The sequence below is a fragment of the Ailuropoda melanoleuca genome, chromosome 10 (assembly GCF_002007445.2).
Source record: "Ailuropoda melanoleuca isolate Jingjing chromosome 10, ASM200744v2, whole genome shotgun sequence".
Taxonomy (NCBI): domain Eukaryota; kingdom Metazoa; phylum Chordata; class Mammalia; order Carnivora; family Ursidae; genus Ailuropoda; species Ailuropoda melanoleuca.
This window is the reverse complement of record NC_048227.1, coordinates 35938416-35958375: the sequence shown is the minus strand read 5'-3', so window position 1 is coordinate 35958375 and position 19960 is coordinate 35938416. Positions and strand designations below refer to the sequence as shown.

At 51.1% G+C, this 19960-nt stretch overlaps 2 protein-coding genes and 1 long non-coding RNA gene across 5 annotated transcripts; 1 reads left to right on the top strand and 2 right to left on the bottom strand.

Moving 5' to 3' along the window:
* Positions 1–947: 947 nt before the first annotated feature.
* LOC117804186 lies at positions 948–2202 on the bottom strand. 2 transcript variants are annotated; one of them, XR_004628526.1, is made up of 2 exons: positions 2070–2202; positions 948–1429 (listed from the first exon to the last, which is right to left on the bottom strand). It is a non-coding gene; the product is annotated as an uncharacterized LOC117804186 (long non-coding RNA). The 2 variants fall into 2 exon arrangements; XR_004628525.1 differs by lacking the exon at positions 2070–2202 and adding an exon at positions 1613–1749.
* A 5620-nt stretch (positions 2203–7822) lies between these two features.
* Positions 7823–11841, bottom strand: LOC117804184 (zinc finger and SCAN domain-containing protein 32-like). Its single transcript, XM_034670507.1, has 3 exons — positions 11792–11841; positions 9839–10312; positions 7823–8079 (listed from the first exon to the last, which is right to left on the bottom strand). The coding sequence occupies exons 2-3, from the start codon at positions 10258–10260 to the stop codon at positions 8007–8009; spliced, it is 495 nt and encodes a 164-aa protein (XP_034526398.1). The 5' UTR covers positions 10261–10312; positions 11792–11841; the 3' UTR covers positions 7823–8006.
* A 232-nt stretch (positions 11842–12073) lies between these two features.
* ZNF174 (zinc finger protein 174) lies at positions 12074–18720 on the top strand. 2 transcript variants are annotated; one of them, XM_034670501.1, is made up of 4 exons: positions 12074–12156; positions 12605–13241; positions 14289–14511; positions 17581–18720. In XM_034670501.1, exons 2-4 carry the CDS (start codon positions 12834–12836, stop codon positions 18180–18182), a joined length of 1233 nt encoding a protein of 410 aa, XP_034526392.1. In that variant the 5' UTR covers positions 12074–12156; positions 12605–12833; the 3' UTR covers positions 18183–18720. The 2 variants fall into 2 exon arrangements, with proteins under 2 accessions (XP_034526392.1, XP_011230235.1); XM_011231933.3 differs by having other exon boundaries at positions 12074–13241.
* Positions 18721–19960: the final 1240 nt, after the last annotated feature.

Genomic DNA, 19960 nt, shown 5'->3' with positions numbered 1-19960 from the left:
CTGTCACACGTACTGTCGACCTTAGCCTGAGCACTCCAGTGTCTTGCTTTCCCTTTCTTGCAGTCACTGTGTGTCGCGCCTACCCTCAGACTCGTCCTATTCATCTCCCTTCCTCCAGCCAACAGTCTCCACTCGCTCTGTCTCTCGCCTTCTTTCTCAGGTCTTCGGTCTGTGTCTCTCACTGAAGAAAGGAACACAGTCTGGCCCTGAGGGAATGGGCATCGTTACCCTGAGAGTGATGTTAGTCATTCTGAGTGACGTCTGTAGAGGGCCCTCTGTGTAGGGCCAGCGCATGTGTCCTTCCTGACAGAGGGCGACGGCTCTGTCCTCCCATGTGACTGGTCCCTGGAACAATACCGAGGACTGCTGCTGCCTACAGAGTAGCGCCCCAGCCTGGCATGGGGCAGACAGGACCGCTGGCGTCCCATCCGGGCAAAGCAAGGCTGGGGGGGGCGGTCAGGCCTCCAAGGGGAGCACAGGGTGAGCGCACAGCCATGTGGACAGACAGCAGTGCAAGGGAGGGGCCGTGGATGGACCGCATGATCTTTCCAACATCTCTGGTAAGAAGGGCTCGGGGGTAAGAGTGAAATGGGAACCTTGGGGACAAGGGTCAAGCACAGCTCACTGGGCCCCAGCTGCCCTACACACAGTCTCCCGGTCTCGAAGACCCCTCCTCTGGGAACGGTTCCTGGGCGCCTGTGCCATCAGCCAGGCTGGGGAGAAACCAGCCTCTGGTGGAGGGCGGCTGTCACAGAGCAGGGGACGAGGGCGGTCACAGGCCAGCAGCACTGGTAACCTGTCAGAAACCCATATTCCTGGGCCCCACCTGCACCCACCGTATCTGGAGCTCTGTGGATGTGCCCCACCATGCTCGCCCCCCAGATGAGTCTGAGGACCACCGCCAGCACCAGTGGCGTCTGTGTGGCAAGAAGCTCCTTTCAGCAGACTGTTGGCATAACAGCTGTTTATTTAAAAAACAAAGACTTGCTTCACTTTAAAGCAGTATATGCACATTATAGGAAAAAAATATTTCATGGCGGGGGGAAGCTCTGATCCCCACCACCCAGAGATGACCCTAGTACTAAAGATACCACAGTAACTCAAGCCTTTCATTTATTTCAGGCCAGCATAATATATTCCGTCCCAGAAATCCATCTGCAAGAAGGAAGTGGTTCATTTTGTTACCTTATTAGCGGAACCTCGGGGGACACACGCAAGTCTGTGATCCTGAGGAGGTCACAGTACTAGGGATCGGAGCAGCCCGAAGTCAGGCTGAGCAGCAGGAGCAGAGCTGGGCACACGGTGAGTCCTGCCCCCCTTCACATTCAGCCCCAAAGCCTCAGAAACCACACACCAGAGAACAGTGATGTTCGCAAGGATTACAAAGAAACGCCAAGGTTTATACGGATATACTCATTGTTTCATCTGCCTAAAGAAAAAAAAAAAAACTACAGCAAATACACCCGTTAAAAACAATTAAAATTAATTTTTCCTCCCCTCTCTCGCCCCCTCTTTAAAAAAAAAAAAGTTAAGCTGGATGAGATCGGGGCTTTGTCTCAAGTGCATGAAGAGCTGGTTGCAGGTGAGGGCAGATGTGCCGATGTGAATGTACCTGGTTTCGAAGTAATAGAATCAAATAGCCGTGAAGGAGAATTAGGGCTACACATAAGAAATCTCCACCCTGGGGCGCCTGGGTGGCTCAGTCGTTCAGCGTCTGCCTTCGGCTCAGGTCGTGATCCCAGAGTCCTGGGACTGAGCCCCGCATCGGACTCCCTGCTCGGCTGGGAGCCTGCTTCTTCCTCTCACACTCCCCCTGCTTGTGTTCCCTCTCGCTGGCTGGCTGTCTCTCTCTGTCAAATACATAAATATAATCTTAAAAAGAAAAAAAAAAAGAACTCTCCACCCTATCTAAGTGCTGTTTGCTGTTGCCATCAAGTAACATTTGAAATCTTGCGTTGAGGGTATATTTCAAAAGCATTTAATGTGGATCCCCGCAGCCAATTCAAGCTCAGACCCTTCCTCCCCAGCCCTCCTGCTCTGCCCTCCGAAGGGCAGAGACCTCGGCTTACCTTCTGAGTGTCCCCTGCTCTTTGTTGTGAGCCCCGTGACCCCTCCAAAGTGCTTTCCTCTGGATGAACCCCCCGTTTCAGGTGGCATTCTGCTCCCCACAGGGCTGTCTTGTCATTGAGCGTTTTCCAGTCCTTCCCAGAATCTGGGACCTGCGAAGAGACCCCATCATCTGTCACTACAAATTCTTGCCTAAGGGACTGTAAAACCTGAGAGTAGCATTAGGAAACCATGTGAGACATAAGGAGACAGAAGAGAAATATTCTCAGACCCCTGTAAGAAGAAGAAAAAAGATAAAATTTGGTCTCACTCACGTGGCCTGTAGTGATTAAGATCATGAGATGGAAGCACTAAGAGGTGAGCAGAGGTGACGTGGCCAGTGCTGAGCGGACGCACGTCTGCAGCATGCGAGCACCGCAGCCTGGAGTGGGGAGCACCTCTTCCCCACGTCCGGGCCTCGCCACATCTGCTCAGCTCGCCCAGCATAAAACAGAGCCCTCACACGGGCCCCTTCTGTGTTCACCCCGCAGCCTGCTCCCCGACTCAGTCCTCTGCTGCCACATCCTGTCGTCACCCTCTGCCTTCCCAGAATCCAGGAGCTCTTGTAAATCGTAAGCTCATGCTGTCACTCTTGCCGCTGCGGCAGCTGCCACCACCTGCCCGATGCAGTGCTGAGCCCTCCCACCTTCCCTCCTCGACCTCTTCTCCTGGGTGTCAGAGCCAACCCTCACTTCTCTGTCAAACAGGCCACATCCTCTCCCACCTGAGGTTCCTGACACAGCTCCTCCCTACCTCCAGCTCAGCTGTCCCCTCAGAGAGGCCGTGCCCACTTCCTGTCTGCCTGCGGTCNTTGCCTGCGGTCCTTGTCCAGTACATCCATCTGCTCATTCCTGTAGAGCACTTATCCCAAAGTTGCTTTTCTTTTTTTTTTTTTTTAATATTTTATTTATTTAATTGACAGAGACGGCAAGAGAGGGAACATAAGCAATGGGAGGTGTGAGAGGGAGAAGCAGGCTTCCTGCCGAGCAGGGAGCCCGATGCGGGGCTCGATACCAGGACCCTGGGATCATGACCTGAACCGAAGGCAGATGATTAACGGCTGAGCCACCTACGCACCCCCAAAAGTTGCTTTCTTCCTTTGCTTGTTGTCCATTTCCCCCGTGGAGGGTAGGAGCATGTCTGTCATGTTCACTGTGAAAGCCCCAATATGTGGCACGCGGCAGGCACCTCAGAGCTACTTGTGTCTTTCAGAGCCACCCGCGTCCCTTCCGTCCGAGGCTTCTAACTGGTCCTTCAAGTGACCAAGGGGTGGTTGGGCGAGGCAGCTGGCGACCTGACAAGTGCTATCAACCTGCACTGCCCCTCTCACCTCCACTTCTTGCTCTGCCCTTCACATCCCAGACAGTTTCAGGGAGCTCTTTTAACCCTTACATTTCTGTACCGTTTGCATTCCTGTTAAGAGCTTGGCCCTGAAATGCTGGGAGCCACAAGGGAGAGACCATCCCCACAGAGAGAGGGCAAGGAGACCTGGAGCAGGATGGCTGTCAGCATGTAGGGGCTCCCCGCTATTCACCTGTCCAGTCTCTAACTCCATACATGTGCTACCGCTTGGTCTTCTCCGCTCCCTCCTAGGTGTTATTAATTGTCTCAATCCTATGGATCCTTCATGAACTTCCTCAGCTTGGACCCTAATGTGTCCCCACCACATGGCTCTGCCTTCTCCACATTGTGTCAACACCACCCTTCCCCTGCAGCCCGAGGACATGTCTGCCTCCTCACTGGGGACACCAGCATCTCCCGTTCCAGTCATGCAGTCTCCGCACCCAGGGCGCTGCTTCCCGTTGACCACAGAGGCGCTCAGCCTACAGAGTCCCTCTGAGCCACACTCCTTTACTCTGTGCCTCTCCCAGACTTGGGATTGGGATCTTAGTAGCCTTCTTCCCACAAATCTCCCACAACCAAAGCCGTGTTCCTTTTCTTCTCCTGTACCTTTCACAGCTCCCTTCTCCCAAAATGTACAAGATCGTCACACTGACCCGCTGTCAGACCTAGTCCCTAACTGGACAAGTGCATAGTTTGTGAGACTCCTCACTGTCCCATACTGACCCCTTAATCCTGGCAGCAGGAGCGGCTCTAATACAACTCTCTTGAGTGTAGAACACACGGCATCTGCATTCAGGGAATCTTCCATGCCAGAGACACTGGGTTTTAATTCACTAACTCTGGTTTTCCTGATTCCCTGGGTGAGGGACAGTTGTCCTTTCCCTGGCCTCTGTGGGGAGCTATTCTGAGGTTTTACATTTGTGTTAGGGACCCTAAACACTCACTGAATGTATCAGTGTCTACGTTATTGCAGCAAATGAGAAATTCTCCCCATAAGCAAACGGCAGGGGACCACCCCAAGCTAGGTCCTAGTTTCTGGTGGGTGACAGAGGGCTACTGTGCATTTCTCAACTTGGCTCCTCTCCGCTAACCCAGATTCCTGCGCTTCTCACTCAGTTCTTCATAACGAAACTCACCAGGTTCTGAATGCCTTTCCTTACCTGTTGCCCAGATCCACTCTGTACGTCCTCAACCAGAGCCCCTGCATCCTCGCCATTTCTGGATGTTGCTCTCTCACCCAGGTCTGGATCTCCTCTGGCAAGATGGTCAGAAACTGCTCCAAAACCAACAGTTCTAGCATTTGCTCTTTTGAGTGCGTCTTAAGCCTTAGCCACTGACCACAGAGTTCCCAGAGCTTGCAAAAAGCTTTGTGGGGGCCAGCTACCTCCTGGTAGGAGAACCGCCTGAAGCACTGGCGGCAAGCTTCCGAGTGCTGGTTGGTGCTGTTTAGGGCTGATTTCTGTCCCTGTGAGCAGTCCTTGCTTGGGGATGGGTATGCCTCGGGACTCCTTGTTGCAGCCATGATTTGCTTCAGCAAACGGGCTGACTGGCAGCCACTTCTACCCTGGAGAACAGATTCCATTTCTTCTCATATCACTGGGAAGCCATTCTCCTGGACACCAGCAAATGTCTTCCTGGAGTCAGAGAAACATGAGAATATCTTAGTGGTGCACAATCACAGCTGAAAAAGACTCTAATTGGAAGGGAAGCTATAGGAAATGGAAAAAGACAGCATAAAGTGATCTCATATTCCTTCGCTCTGCTTCTCGTGATGTACTTTCTGTCCTTTTCCTTTGCTCCCTCTACAATCCGAGAATCTAAAGCACTGGAAATATCAAAACTGTTTTCTCCACAGCCGATTGGTATTTGCTCATGAATTTCCCAAGCTACTTTCACAGTGTAGTCCAGCTGTTCTTTCTTGTGTTCCCCATATGCCTGGATCTTGTTCCCTGCCCTTCCTCCCCTCAGTATGCCAGGAGCCATCTTCCCAGTTGCCACCTTCTCGTAAGGTGCCTCTGGATTAGCCTCTTATCATTTACACCCTGCTCTCTACCACCACCACCACCACACACACACAGTGTGGATGAGAAATGACGGGCTTGCTGTATGCTTTTATTTTCCAGTATTCCTTCCTACTTTGANACCTTAGCCTGAGCACTCCAGTGTCTTGCTTTCCCTTTCTTGCAGTCACTGTGTGTCGCGCCTACCCTCAGACTCGTCCTATTCATCTCCCTTCCTCCAGCCAACAGTCTCCACTCGCTCTGTCTCTCGCCTTCTTTCTCAGGTCTTCGGTCTGTGTCTCTCACTGAAGAAAGGAACACAGTCTGGCCCTGAGGGAATGGGCATCGTTACCCTGAGAGTGATGTTAGTCATTCTGAGTGACGCCTCTGTAGAGGGCCCTCTGTGTAGGGCCAGCGCATGTGTCCTTCCTGACAGAGGGCGACGGCTCTGTCCTCCCATGTGACTGGTCCCTGGAACAATACCGAGGACTGCTGCTGCCTACAGAGTAGCGCCCCAGCCTGGCATGGGGCAGACAGGACCGCTGGCGTCCCATCCGGGCAAAGCAAGGCTGGGGGGGGCGGTCAGGCCTCCAAGGGGAGCACAGGGTGAGCGCACAGCCATGTGGACAGACAGCAGTGCAAGGGAGGGGCCGTGGATGGACCGCATGATCTTTCCAACATCTCTGGTAAGAAGGGCTCGGGGGTAAGAATGAAATGGGAATCTTGGGGACGACAGGCGTCAAGCACAGCTCACTGGGCCCCAGCTGCCCTACACACAGTCTCCCGGTCTCGAAGACCCCTCCTCTGGGAACGGTTCCTGGGCGCCTGTGCCATCAGCCAGGCTGGGGAGAAACCAGCCTCTGGNCTTGTGTTCCCTCTCGCTGGCTGGCTGTCTCTCTCTGTCAAATAGATAAATATAATTTAAAAAAAAAAGAAAATCTCCACCCTATCTAAGTGCTGTTGCCATCAAGTAACATTTGAAATCTTGTGTTGAGGGTATATTTCAAAAGCATTTAATGTGGATCCCCGCAGCCTATTCAAGCTCAGACCCTTCCTCCCCAGCCCTCCTGCTCTGCCCTCCGAAGGGCAGAGACCTTGGCTTACCTTCTGAGTGTCCCCTGCTCTTTGTTTTGAGCCCCGTGACCCCTCCAAAGTTCTTTCCTCTGGATGAACCCCCCGTTTCAGGTGGCATTCTGCTCNCGGTCACAGGCCAGCAGCACTGGTAACCTGTCAGAAACCCATATTCCTGGGCCCCACCTGCACCCACCGTATCTGGAGCTCTGTGGATGTGCCCCACCATGCTCGCCCCCCAGATGAGTCTGAGGACCACCGCCAGCACCAGTGGCGTCTGTGTGGCAAGAAGCTCCTTTCAGCAGACTGTTGGCATAACAGCTGTTTATTTAAAAAACAAAGACTTGCTTCACTTTAAAGCAGTATATGCACATTATAGGAAAAAAATATTTCATGGCGGGGGGAAGCTCTGATCCCCACCACCCAGAGATGACCCTAGTACTAAAGATACCACAGTAACTCAAGCCTTTCATTTATTTCAGGCCAGCATAATATATTCCGTCCCAGAAATCCATCTGCAAGAAGGAAGTGGTTCATTTTGTTACCTTATTAGCAGAACCTCGGGGGACACACGCAAGTCTGTGATCCTGAGGAGGTCACAGTACTAGGGATCGGAGCAGCCCGAAGTCAGGCGGAGCAGCAGGAGCAGAGCTGGGCACACGGTGAGTCCTGCCCCCCTTCACATTCAGCCCCAAAGCCTCAGAAACCACACACCAGAGAACAGTGATGTTCGCAAGGATTACAAAGAAACGCCAAGGTTTATACGGATATACTCATTGTTTCATCTGCCTAAAGAAAAAGCTACAGCAAATACACCCGTTAAAAACAATTAAAATTAATTTTTCCTCCCCTCTCTCGCCCCCTCTTTAAAAAAAAAAAAGTTAAGCTGGATGAGATCGGGGCTTTGTCTCAAGTGCATGAAGAGCTGGTTGCAGGTGAGGGCAGATGTGCCGATGTGAATGTACCTGGTTTCGAAGTAATAGAATCAAATAGCCGTGAAGGAGAATTAGGGCTACACATAAGAAATCTCCACCCTGGGGCGCCTGGGTGGCTCAGTCGTTCAGCGTCTGCCTTCGGCTCAGGTCGTGATCCCAGAGTCCTGGGACTGAGCCCCGCATCGGACTCCCTGCTCGGCTGGGAGCCTGCTTCTTCCTCTCACACTCCCCCTGCTTGTGTTCCCTCTCGCTGGCTGGCTGTCTCTCTCTGTCAAATAGATAAATATAATTTAAAAAAAAAAGAAAATCTCCACCCTATCTAAGTGCTGTTGCCATCAAGTAACATTTGAAATCTTGCGTTGAGGGTATATTTCAAAAGCATTTAATGTGGATCCCCGCAGCCTATTCAAGCTCAGACCCTTCCTCCCCAGCCCTCCTGCTCTGCCCTCCGAAGGGCAGAGACCTTGGCTTACCTTCTGAGTGTCCCCTGCTCTTTGTTTTGAGCCCCGTGACCCCTCCAAAGTTCTTTCCTCTGGATGAACCCCCCGTTTCAGGTGGCATTCTGCTCCCCACAGGGCTGTCTTGTCATTGAGCGTTTTCCAGTCCTTCCCAGAATCTGGGACCTGCGAAGAGACCCCATCATCTGTCACTACAAATTCTTGCCTAAGGGACTGTAAAACCTGAGAGTAGCATTAGGAAACCATGTGAGACATAAGGAGACAGAAGAGAAATATTCTCAGACCCCTGTAAGAAGAAGAAAAAAAAGATAAAATTTGGTCTCACTCATGTGGCCTGTAGTGATTAAGATCATGAGATGGAAGCACTGAGCAGAGGTGACGTGGCCAGCACTGAGCGGACGCACGTCTGCAGCATGTGAGCACCGCAGCCTGGAGTGGGGAGCACCTCTCCCCCACATCTGGGCCTCGCCACATCTGCTCAGCTCGCCCAGCATAAAACAGAGCCCTCACACGGGCCCTTTCTGTGTTCACCCCGCAGCCTGCTCCCCGACTCAGTCCTCTGCTGCCACATCCTGTCATCACCCTCTGCCTTCCCAGAATCCAGCAGCTCTTGTAAATCGTAAGCTCATGCTGTCACTCTTGCCGCTGCGGCAGCTGCCACCACCTGCCCGATGCAGTGCTGAGCCCTCCCACCTTCCCTCCTCGACCTCTTCTCCTGGGTGTCAGAGCCAACCCTCACTTCTCTGTCAAACAGGCCACATCCTCTCCCACCTGAGGTTCCTGACACAGCTCCTCCCTACCTCCAGCTCAGCTGTCCCCTCAGAGAGGCCGTGCCCACTTCCTGTCTGCCTGCGGTCCTTGTCCAGTACATCCATCTGCTCATTCCTGTAGAGCACTTATCCCAAAGTTGCTTTTCTTTTTTTTTTTTTTTAATATTTTATTTATTTAATTGACAGAGACGGCAAGAGAGGGAACATAAGCAATGGGAGTGTGAGAGGGAGAAGCAGGCTTCCTGCCGAGCAGGGAGCCCGATGCGGGGCTCGATACCAGGACCCTGGGATCATGACCTGAACCGAAGGCAGATGATTAACGGCTGAGCCACCTACGCACCCCCAAAAGTTGCTTTCTTCCTTTGCTTGTTGTCCATTTCCCCCNCTCACTGGGGACACCAGCATCTCCCGTTCCAGTCATGCAGTCTCCGCACCCAGGGCGCTGCTTCCCGTTGACCACAGAGGCGCTCAGCCTACAGAGTCCCTCTGAGCCACACTCCTTTACTCTGTGCCTCTCCCAGACTTGGGATTGGGATCTTAGTAGCCTTCTTCCCACAAATCTCCCACAACCAAAGCCGTGTTCCTTTTCTTCTCCTGTACCTTTCACAGCTCCCTTCTCCCAAAATGTACAAGATCGTCACACTGACCCGCTGTCAGACCTAGTCCCTAACTGGACAAGTGCATAGTTTGTGAGACTCCTCACTGTCCCATACTGACCCCTTAATCCTGGCAGCAGGAGCGGCTCTAATACAACTCTCTTGAGTGTAGAACACACGGCATCTGCATTCAGGGAATCTTCCATGCCAGAGACACTGGGTTTTAATTCACTAACTCTGGTTTTCCTGATTCCCTGGGTGAGGGACAGTTGTCCTTTCCCTGGCCTCTGTGGGGAGCTATTCTGAGGTTTTACATTTGTGTTAGGGACCCTAAACACTCACTGAATGTATCAGTGTCTACGTTATTGCAGCAAATGAGAAATTCTCCCCATAAGCAAACGGCAGGGGACCACCCCAAGCTAGGTCCTAGTTTCTGGTGGGTGACAGAGGGCTACTGTGCATTTCTCAACTTGGCTCCTCTCCGCTAACCCAGATTCCTGCGCTTCTCACTCAGTTCTTCATAACGAAACTCACCAGGTTCTGAATGCCTTTCCTTACCTGTTGCCCAGATCCACTCTGTACGTCCTCAACCAGAGCCCCTGCATCCTCGCCATTTCTGGATGTTGCTCTCTCACCCAGGTCTGGATCTCCTCTGGCAAGATGGTCAGAAACTGCTCCAAAACCAACAGTTCTAGCATTTGCTCTTTTGAGTGCGTCTTAAGCCTTAGCCACTGACCACAGAGTTCCCAGAGCTTGCAAAAAGCTTTGTGGGGGCCAGCTACCTCCTGGTAGGAGAACCGCCTGTAGCACTGGCGGCAAGCTTCCGAGTGACGGTTGGTGCTGTTTAGGGCTGATTTCTGTCCCTGTGAGCAGTCCTTGCTTGGGGATGGGTATGCCTCGGGACTCCTTGTTGCAGCCATGATTTGCTTCAGCAAACGGGCTGACTGGCAGCCACTTCTACCCTGGAGAACAGATTCCATTTCTTCTCATATCACTGGGAAGCCATTCTCCTGGACACCAGCAAATGTCTTCCTGGAGTCAGAGAAACATGAGAATATCTTAGTGGTGCACAATCACAGCTGAAAAAGACTCTAATTGGAAGGGAAGCTATAGGAAATGGAAAAAGACAGCATAAAGTGATCTCATATTCCTTCGCTCTGCTTCTCGTGATGTACTTTCTGTCCTTTTCCTTTGCTCCCTCTACAATCCGAGAATCTAAAGCACTGGAAATATCAAAACTGTTTTCTCCACAGCCGATTGGTATTTGCTCATGAATTTCCCAAGCTACTTTCACAGTGTAGTCCAGCTGTTCTTTCTTGTGTTCCCCATATGCCTGGATCTTGTTCCCTGCCCTTCCTCCCCTCAGTATGCCAGGAGCCATCTTCCCAGTTGCCACCTTCTCGTAAGGTGCCTCTGGATTAGCCTCTTATCATTTACACCCTGCTCTCTACCACCACCACCACCACACACACACAGTGTGGATGAGAAATGACGGGCTTGCTGTATGCTTTTATTTTCCAGTATTCCTTCCTACTTTGAAATGCATCTTCTTCCTTTGTGATTGAGTCCCTCTAAACTCCAGTGGGTCTGGTGGGGCTATTCATTACAGTACCCTTCCCTCCCACCCCAGGAGCAGGCATCTGCAATAAACTGAGCCTGTCAAAATTCTCTGAGGTTTTACCTAAGGTGGGGTGTGAGAAGTTCCAGATTTCCTAGGAATTGCTGAATTGGAAGGATGTAAGACTGGAGCTACCTGTAATTGTGTCACTCAACATTCCACTCCTCCGCCAAAGGGGTGAGCCACTTCACAGAAGTAAAAACAACCCTCCCCCCCAGAAAAAAACATTTAAACAACTGGATTCAGGTTATTCTTCTTCCAAAGTACTTGAACTGCCTTCATTTATAATCTGTTTACATATAATGCAGCCCAAGAGGCTAGAGATTGAGAAATGGAAGGCATTACTGGTAGCAGTCCTTTTTAACAAAAAAGGAGCATCCCATGGCACAGCTCCTCAGCAGCAAGGCCCAGGCCTCAAAGATGTAGGCCATGCCTCCGATCTTTTACATCCGGCACCTTATCCAGATGAAGAATAGTTTAGTAAATGCTATACTAGTTTCAGGCGGAAGTCGGAGCTGGTGCTCCTCTTGACCCCTAACATCCCGTCCATAGTTTGAGAATACTGCTCTCGTGTTGCACTCTGGCGAAGACCCAGGCGCTTGGCAGAAAGCAGGACGAGGATGGGAGCCGGGATGGTTCACATTTCGCTAGGCAGAGATGCCCTGAGTCGTGCCGGCTCGCTGGGCACGAGGGTCAGGAGCTGGGGCGGAAGCGGCGTGGCGAAGTACTCGCAAGGTCACGGCCCGCAAGGAGTCTAGGGGGGACCGGGGCGTGTGCGAGGGGCGCCCGCCCCTGTGCCCACCGCCCTGAAACGACTCCCAGCGGCGAGGGGTTCACAGGCCGGCATTGAACCCAGCTTCGAGCCCGTGGCCGCGAGGAAGCGGAGCACTCACCCGAATCCTCAGCCACCGGTCCGGGAGTCACCCCCTGGGTACCCCCTCCCCCCCACTCTCCACCACTCCCCACCGGCTCTAGTCCACCCGCCGCGCATGCTCTCGAGCAGCGCCATTGGACTACAGCTCCCGCCGTGCACTGCGAAGGCCGGTCGCCGTCCCTCGCCAGCATCGACAGACTCAGCAGCAAATAGACGCGAGAGACCGCCCCCTCGGAGCCAATCCCCCAGGAGAGGGGGCGGGCCCTCCTGTGCCGTACTTCACCGCGTCATTCCCCCTCAGCCAGTGGGAGTGTCCGCGACGAGCGGCCTCGGCCCCGCCCCCAGCCCAGGATCCCGGGTTCCGCGTCCCAGGTCCCCAGAGAGGTGAGTCCGTGGCAGGTGGGCGCGGGCCACTGGCCTGTAGACGACGCTTCCGCCCCAGGCGTCAGCTCGCCGGGCTCCCACGCAGTCTCGAAGTTAAGCCGCGCGTGGGAGAGCTGCAGCTTCGCCCAGCTGGGGGGCTGCTGGGACGCCCTCTGAGGCCGGAGCGGGCGGGCCTGCCAGGCGTCGGGAGCGAGCGGCCGCCGCGCTTCGCCTGCCCTGCTGCGACCGGGGCGGGGGGTCTTCCTCGCCCTCCGTGCTGCTAGCCCCGCAGCTCCCGGGGAGATGCTCGCGGTCGGCGTCGCCCGGGTGCCGGGGAGGTGGCGCAGGCCACCTGTGTGACAACTCGAACTTTTCCTGGGGTTTCCCGACCGCCAGTTGGGTCACGTTGCGCAATTCTACTGAGACCTCGTGCGTTTGTCGATGAAATAAAAGCAGGATTTTCCCCCAGTTCCTTTCAGGACGTTATGACTTTGCTCCATTTGAGACAGTTCAGGAAACTGCCAGAGGGACAGACTCTCCCCACGGTCAGGCCCTGTGCTGTCCTCGGGAGCTTGGGGCCTCTGTGTGTCCCGCCTTCCCCAACATCTCGCTGACATTTAGAGAGACTTCTGCGGAACCATGAGCCCGAAGGCTTGAGCTACTTCCGGGGAGAGAGAGCCCGTCTCCTGAGCCCCAAGATGGCGGCGAAGATGGAGATAACTTTGAGCTCTCAGTCTCACATTCAGGCTTCCTCCAAGCCAGAGAGACACGTAATAACAAAGCTGGAAGACAAACGGGGACCCGCTCTGCAAAAAGACCGCCCCGATCCTGAGCTCTCCCGCCAGAGCTTTCGACGGTTTTGTTATCAAGAGGTGTCTGGACCCCAAGAGGCACTCTCGCGGCTCCAGCAGCTCTGCCGTCAGTGGCTGCAGCCCGAGCTGCACACCAAAGAACAGATTTTGGAGCTGCTAGTGCTGGAGCAGTTCCTGAACATCCTGCCTCCGGAGATCCAGGCTCGGGTCAGACATCGATGTCCAACGAGCAGCAAGGAGATTGTGACCCTGGTGGAAGATTTTCAAAGAGCAGCCAAGAGACCAAAGCAATGGGTAAGGAGGGCCCTCTCTCATGGTCGAAAGGAATTCTTTTTATCTGGATAGTGTCTTGTCTCTGGATCCCTCCCTAGTTAGTCAGAGTCCAGAAATGGGCCCGATGGCTTCCAGTGTTGCTTCTGGCCTCTATTTGGGAACCTCCCTGGGAGATATGAGGTTTTCAGAAAACCCAGGCAGTGGCACTCCAGTGAGGAATTAGAGGATCAAGTAAGGTTCTTGCAGTTTTGCCCACACATCTCCCCACACGCATTTCTCCTAAAGGTTTCCTACAGTCAGGATTCTTAGCAGGCAGGGTCATCTTGTTGGGTAGGAATTTGATTTGGGGGGGATTTCATGGTGGACCTTGCTTCAGTGAAGTGTCTTGCCTTTGGATCAGGAAGTTGCAGCTCACTTGGCCAGTATTTCTTCCAACCCCCACCCTCCAATTCAGACCCCATTCAGGGCCTAGGCAGGAAGCAAACAACCATGTGCTTTGAGAAATGGAGGCAGTCAGGGAGCAGGGTGGGTGGTCCTCACCTAGCCCTACTACTACTGGGATCTCCGTATCAGGGAAGCCTTGGGCAGAGCAATTTATTAGGTATGTTAGTTTTTTAGTGGACTCATCATACTGCTTCCGATCCAACAGGGCCTGTTTCCAACAGAATCTGCCAAGTGGGTGAAATAGGGTGGACATAGGGTGAGACATAGGGTGTCTGGATGGACATAGGGTGAGAATCTGCTAGGCCAGTGTCATGAGTAACTCTGCTATCTGTGCCTTCTGTCTGATGACTTTGAGGCCCTGAGAAAGACCCCCGTTTAGGGTCACCCACTCAGGAAGTCTTGGCTGATTTGAAGCAGCCTCCATGGATTAGGATTAGTCTCCCTAATCTATTCTGCACGTCCTTTTCTTTGGTACCTTTGAGAGTTTTCATAGTCTCTCAAAGTTGGCCTCCAGGCTGTTGTCAGGAATTCCCAGGGTAAAGGGGTCATCACAGAGCAGTAAGAAGTCAAGCTGCCCCCAGTCAGTCCTCAAGTTGTGCTCTAATGCATGGGGCTTGTTCCTAGGTGGCCGTTTGTATGCAAGGGCAGAAGGTGCTCTTGGAGAAGACTGGGTCTCAGCTTGGAGAACAGGAACTGCCAGACTTTCAACCTCAGGCTCCTAGGAGGTATCCCAGGGAGAGCTCTCTGGAGGAGCCTTCCCAGGTGGGATCTCAAGACCAGCTGAGCTCTCATCATTGGGAAAAATCCCCACTCCTCCAGGAACCAAGCCCCAAATTGCCCAGCACAGGTAAACATTCCATGCCTCTTCTCTCCCTCTCCTAAATTCTTTACCTCCATCAGGATATCTCATGGTTCTGAAACACCATAGGCTGCATATTGGGTTTTTTAATGTTTTATGTAACAGTAGATCTTTATTTCCTAATGAATTTCATTGATTAGAATGGTAGTGATGGTGTATATAAGAAGTATGGTTTTATCATTTTCTGTTAATGACTCTTTGACAGTCTGTTAATGACTCAGTGACATTGCATAACAGGATTAACTACTCTGTCCCCTTCAGACCTTCTTCTAGTGAAGACAGAGCCACATATGACCACTGATGAACTTGCATGCAAACCGTGGCTGAATTTCGTCACTTAAAATGGTCCCAGGTTGGGAAGGGGCCTAAAGAGTGCAATATTTTAGAGGAAAAGTCCCGCTCCGTATTATTTTCTGCCTCTTCCTCCTCCTCTGCCATTGTGCTTCAAACCTGGTGTCCGTTTCCCCATCTGTCTGTGGTACGTTGCCAGTCGTTTCTGGCCCTACTGTACTCAGTCCTATCATCTCAAAGACTGAATAACAGAGACACTTTGGCCAGTCTTAGTGATGTGAGTAGAGGGGATGGTCAGCAGGTTAGAGAATGTTACCAGAAGGCTGGAGCGCTTTGATTTCCTTAAGAATTACTACATTCAGTGAAACACTTCGGTTTGGTTATTCCTGGAATTTAGGAATGGAGAAGACCTGGGGCATCCAGTGGAAAAGCACTGTGACCCTGGCAGCGCTCCTGCCCCATAACCTATGGGCTTCGTGGTCCTGAGCACACGCACGCCCTTCTGCTTCATTGCAGGCAGCTCAGTGTGCATGCAGCTTTGTCTCCTTTTATTTGATCACCAAAGGTAGAGTCTCATGTTCCTCACCCCTAAGTTCCAGTGAAGCCTTCCTTCAGAGCTGCACTGCCCAGTAAGCTGCCACTCTCCACATGTGGCTATTTAAATTTTATTTATGGAGATATAATGCACATACCATGAGATTCACCCCTTTGAAGTATATGTTTCAGTGGTGTTTAGTACGTTCACACAGTTGTGTGACCATCCCCATTTGTCTAATTCTTGAAAATGTTCATGACCTCAAAAAGAAACCCAGACCCCTTGGCAGTCACTCTCCAGCGCCCCCTCTCTGGCCCCTAGCAACAACCATCTGCTTTGTCTCTGGATTTGCCTATTGTGGATATTTCAGAATCATATCTGTTGTGCTCTTTTGTGACTGGCTTCTTTCACTGAGAAGGTTTTCAAGGTTCATCCATGTTGTCACGTGTCACTCCTTCGTCCTTTTTACGGCTGATACTACGTTATATGGACATTTGTTTGTTTTTCAGTTGATGGTCATTTGGGGTGTTTCTACTTTTTGGCTATTAGGAATAGTGCTTCTATGAACATTTGTGTACAAGTTTTTGTGTGGACATACGTTTTCATTTCTCTTGGCCGTACACCTAGGAGTGGAGTTGCTGGGTCAGACAGTAGCTCTATGTTTAACCTTTTGAGGAAACACCAGACTGTTTTCCAAAACAGCTGTGCCATTTTACATTTCCACCAGCAATCCCTGTGAGGATTCTGATTTCTCCACGTCAGCACTTGTCGGTGTTTCAGTTACAGCAATCGCATCAGGTGTGAAGTGGTAGCTCGTGAAGGTTTTATTTCCCTGATGGTGGATAATGTTGAGCATCTTTTCGTGTGCTTATTGGTCAGTTGTATATCTTCTTTGGAGAAATATCTATTCAGATCCTTTGCCCGTCTCTAAATTGCGTTAGTCTTTTGTTGTAAGAGTTCTTTATATATCCTGGATACTTGACCCCTATGTATAATTTGCAAGTATTTTCTCCCATCGTCGGTTGTCTTTTCACTTTCTTGATAGTATCCTTTGAAGCACAAATGTTTCTAATTTTGATCAAGTCCAATTTATCTATTTTTCACTTAGTTTGCTTGTGTTTTGGTGACATATCTAGAATACCATTGCCTAATCCAAAATCACAAAGATTTACACACCTATGTTTTGTTCAGAGAGACATTGGTTTAGCTCTTCTATTTAGAAGAGGTCTTTGTTCCATTTTGAGTTATTTTTTGTAAGTGTTGTGAGGCAGGAGTCCAACCTCACTCTTTTGCATGTGGAAATCCAGTTGTCCCAGCACCCTTCATTGAAAAGACTGTTCTTTCCCCCATTGAATTGCTTTGACAACCTTGTTGAAAAGCAGTTGACCATAATTGTCTAGGCTGCTTATTTAAATCTGAATTAAAATTTAGTAAAATTGGATAAAATTTAAAATTCCGTTTTCTCCATCACATTAGCCACATTTCAAGGACTCAGTAGCCCCATGTGGCTAGTGGCTGCCGTATTGATAGCATGTGCACGTGCTCATGTGTGCACACACACTTCCCACCTGGCAGGAAGCCTGTGGGATACCACAGCTGTACATCCTCCAACTTGCCCACAGATATTCCAGCTTGGTTCTGTCCTGATCCTCAATCATCATGGTCAGAAATTGCAGAGTTTCTGAAATTAAATACATGTCTAGCCCGTATTGCATTATGTAACCCTAATGCTGTCACGTTTGTAATGAAAGAACACACATTTGCTGGGTTTCCCATTATTTAAAGAGCCAGTGGTGATCATTCCGTGTCCCTGTGAGTGAGTTGATTTGCAGTGTTGAAAGTTCAGCTCTCTCCTTTCTTTTCATTTAGTTAATTGACACTCAGGTCTGATGGGTTTGCTTTTCCTTATTTCTTTTCCCTAACCTTTTCCTAAAGGTAGGAAGGAGAGATGGGGTTGGAGAACTTGGTTCCTAACTTTGATATAAATTACAGTCACCCAAGGAGCCTGTTAGCCATATAGATTTCCAGGTTCCCCCCCCCCCGCTCCCCCCCGAGATTCTGACTCAGCAGCCATGGGGATGCAGGGGTAGCCTACTTGTGTAACAGGTGCCCCAAATGACTCAAATGCAAGTTGCCAGTGGAGGACCACACTTCAAGAATATTTCTTAGCTCTTTTGCTGAGCTGCTTTCTTCAAAGCCCAGAAAATGAAACATATTCTTTCTAATTATAGAGGCCCCCAGAATGAAAAGTGACAACAAGGAAAATCCACAGCCAGAGGGGGCTAAAGGAGGAAAGCCATGTGCAGTGTCCCCTGGCAGATCCAAAGGGAATGGTCTGCAGAGTCCTGAGCCGAGAGGGGTGAAAATGAATGAACCCCGCTTGTCACGGAGGCAGGTCAGCCCCCCAAATGCTCAGAGGCCATTTGCTCACTACCAGAGACACTGCAGGGAACTGGAATACATCAGCAGCCCCCTGAAAAGCCACCCACTGAGAGAGCTGAAGAAAAGCAAAGGAAGCAAAAGGAGCCTGAGCAGTCGTTTGCAACGTCTTGGTCACCAGCCGACCCGCTCAGCAAAGAAACCTTACAAATGTGATGACTGTGGGAAAAGCTTCACGTGGAATTCGGAGCTGAAAAGACACAAGCGTGTACACACAGGGGAGAGGCCCTACACATGCGGAGAGTGCGGGAACTGCTTTGGGCGCCAGTCAACCCTGAAACTGCACCAGAGGATCCACACCGGTGAGAAGCCGTACCAGTGCGGCCAGTGTGGGAAAAGCTTTCGCCAGAGCTCAAACCTCCACCAGCACCACAGACTCCACCACGGGGACTGAAAGCAGGGCTTCGTTCTCTCTGCTCAGAAGGAAGGCATCTGTGTTTCTCCTTCCCCTTACTTGCATGTAAATCACAGACTGTCCGTGTGACTTACAAGGAAAGCAAGAAGTCCCTGAGGAATGCCGGTGCATGTTTGGCTGCTGAGGAGTCCCAGAAGACACCAGGGGGGTCGTGACAGAGCAAAGAGGTGGCAGGTCTGGGTGTTGGGTCAGAGAGAACTGGGGTTTCGCTAAGACAATCCGGCCGATCCTGCAGGTGCCCCTGCCCCTTTATTTATCCTCTAAACATGTCCAAGGGTGAATTACATACATACTTAATGTACTTGCTATCATACCAGACAGTCTTAGTCACACACACGCTTCTTTAATAAAGATCAGTGACCCACTAGAATTTCAAGGCAAAAGTTAATTGGAATATAAATCCCCTAACATTCTTACTATAATTCCTGGCTGTTCATAACAACACATGAAGTGAGAGTTTGAACATGTTTGTATGAGGAGAGGATTTCCAAGTAAACAGTGCTTTTACACACACACACACACACACACACTCACACTCACACACACGGAGGGATCTATTTATATGAAAGGACCTTTGATTTAGGAAGAAATCTCCACAGCTGCCGCAGCCCCCACCCAGGCGACGGGAAAGCTACAACAGGAAAAGAGCACGTAACGCATGTAGACAGCTAAGGACACGCCAAAGGGACCCTTACTGCTCTCCTTACTCACTTAGGCTGGCAGCCTTAAGAATAACAAAGTGATTGGGTTGATGAAGTGTTACAGAAATGGATTATTTCAGTACATTTACTTAAACTCATTGAAATGGGTTAATTTTATGATATAAATTATATCTCTGAATTTTCTTAAAAAACACAAAATATATTTGTATACAATGTAAAAGTCCTGGAATGAGGCCAGAGAGTTGATCAAATTCCATCCTTTCGTTTGCTCAAAGTAAGAATCCAAACCCAACCAGTATCGTTTTCAGTCAGCCAGAGCAAGCCAGCGGCCCTCTGAGTTCAGAGAAGACCTCCCGTAGATGGGTGCAGTGCCTCCAGCAGGAAGCGGGTAGGCGGCATTCTTGCTAAAGCACTGGTATCCTCCAGTCACTGCCAGTCACCTCTGGGCTGTGTCCTCTGCTGCATCCTCACCTCTCAGGGCTCTGCACATGCTGTTCCCTTTGATTTTAGGACCTGCCACCCCCATTGCTTCCTCCCTCCCCCATTTCACAGGAGCGCCCTATTCAGCAAAATCCTCTCTGACCGTTCCGGGCCGTCTATACTGTGTCACTCCCTCCTCCACTCCACATACCGGTGGCGCTCAACCTGGGAGCAGATTTGCCCTCCCCCTTCCCCTGGAGGGACATTTGGCCATGTCTGGAAATGCTGTTGGTTGTTATGACTTGTGGGGAGGAAGGGTCACTCCTGGCCTCTCGTGGGTAGAGACAAGGGATGTAGCTAAAAGTCCTACGGTGCACAGGACAGCCCCACAGCAGAGTTACCTGGCCCAGTGTCAGTTGAGCCAAGATTGGGGAGCTGTACCGTACACGGTAAAAGCTCTTGAGGGACAGGAACCTTTTTTTCCCATCATTTTAGCTTTTAGACTAAGCCCAAGCCCAGCCAAGGGAAATATGTGTTCATTCAGGGCTCGGTCCTGCCTGAACCAGAGATCCTGGTGACAGTGTGTTGAATGCAGCTGACAAAGCCTCTTGTCTTTTGGGCAGAGAGAGACTTAATGGAAGCTTAGTGGCCTTTAGACTACATCGCAGTCCCCTT

Bases quoted from the DNA above. Each gene is read 5' to 3' on its own strand.
- ZNF174 (XM_034670501.1), top strand. From the start codon at position 12,834: ATGGCGGCGAAGATGGAGATAACTTTGAGCTCTCAGTCTCACATTCAG. The intron at 13,242-14,288 runs GTAAGGAGGGCC...GCTTGTTCCTAG, and splicing joins CCAAGAGACCAAAGCAATGG to GTGGCCGTTTGTATGCAAGG. The intron at 14,512-17,580 runs GTAAACATTCCA...TTCTAATTATAG, and splicing joins CCCCAAATTGCCCAGCACAG to AGGCCCCCAGAATGAAAAGT.
- LOC117804184 (XM_034670507.1), bottom strand. From the start codon at position 10,260: ATGGAATCTGTTCTCCAGGGTAGAAGTGGCTGCCAGTCAGCCCGTTTG. The intron at 8,080-9,838 runs GTAAGGAAAGGC...GTCTCTTCGCAG, and splicing joins AGAGTGGATCTGGGCAACAG to GTCCCAGATTCTGGGAAGGA.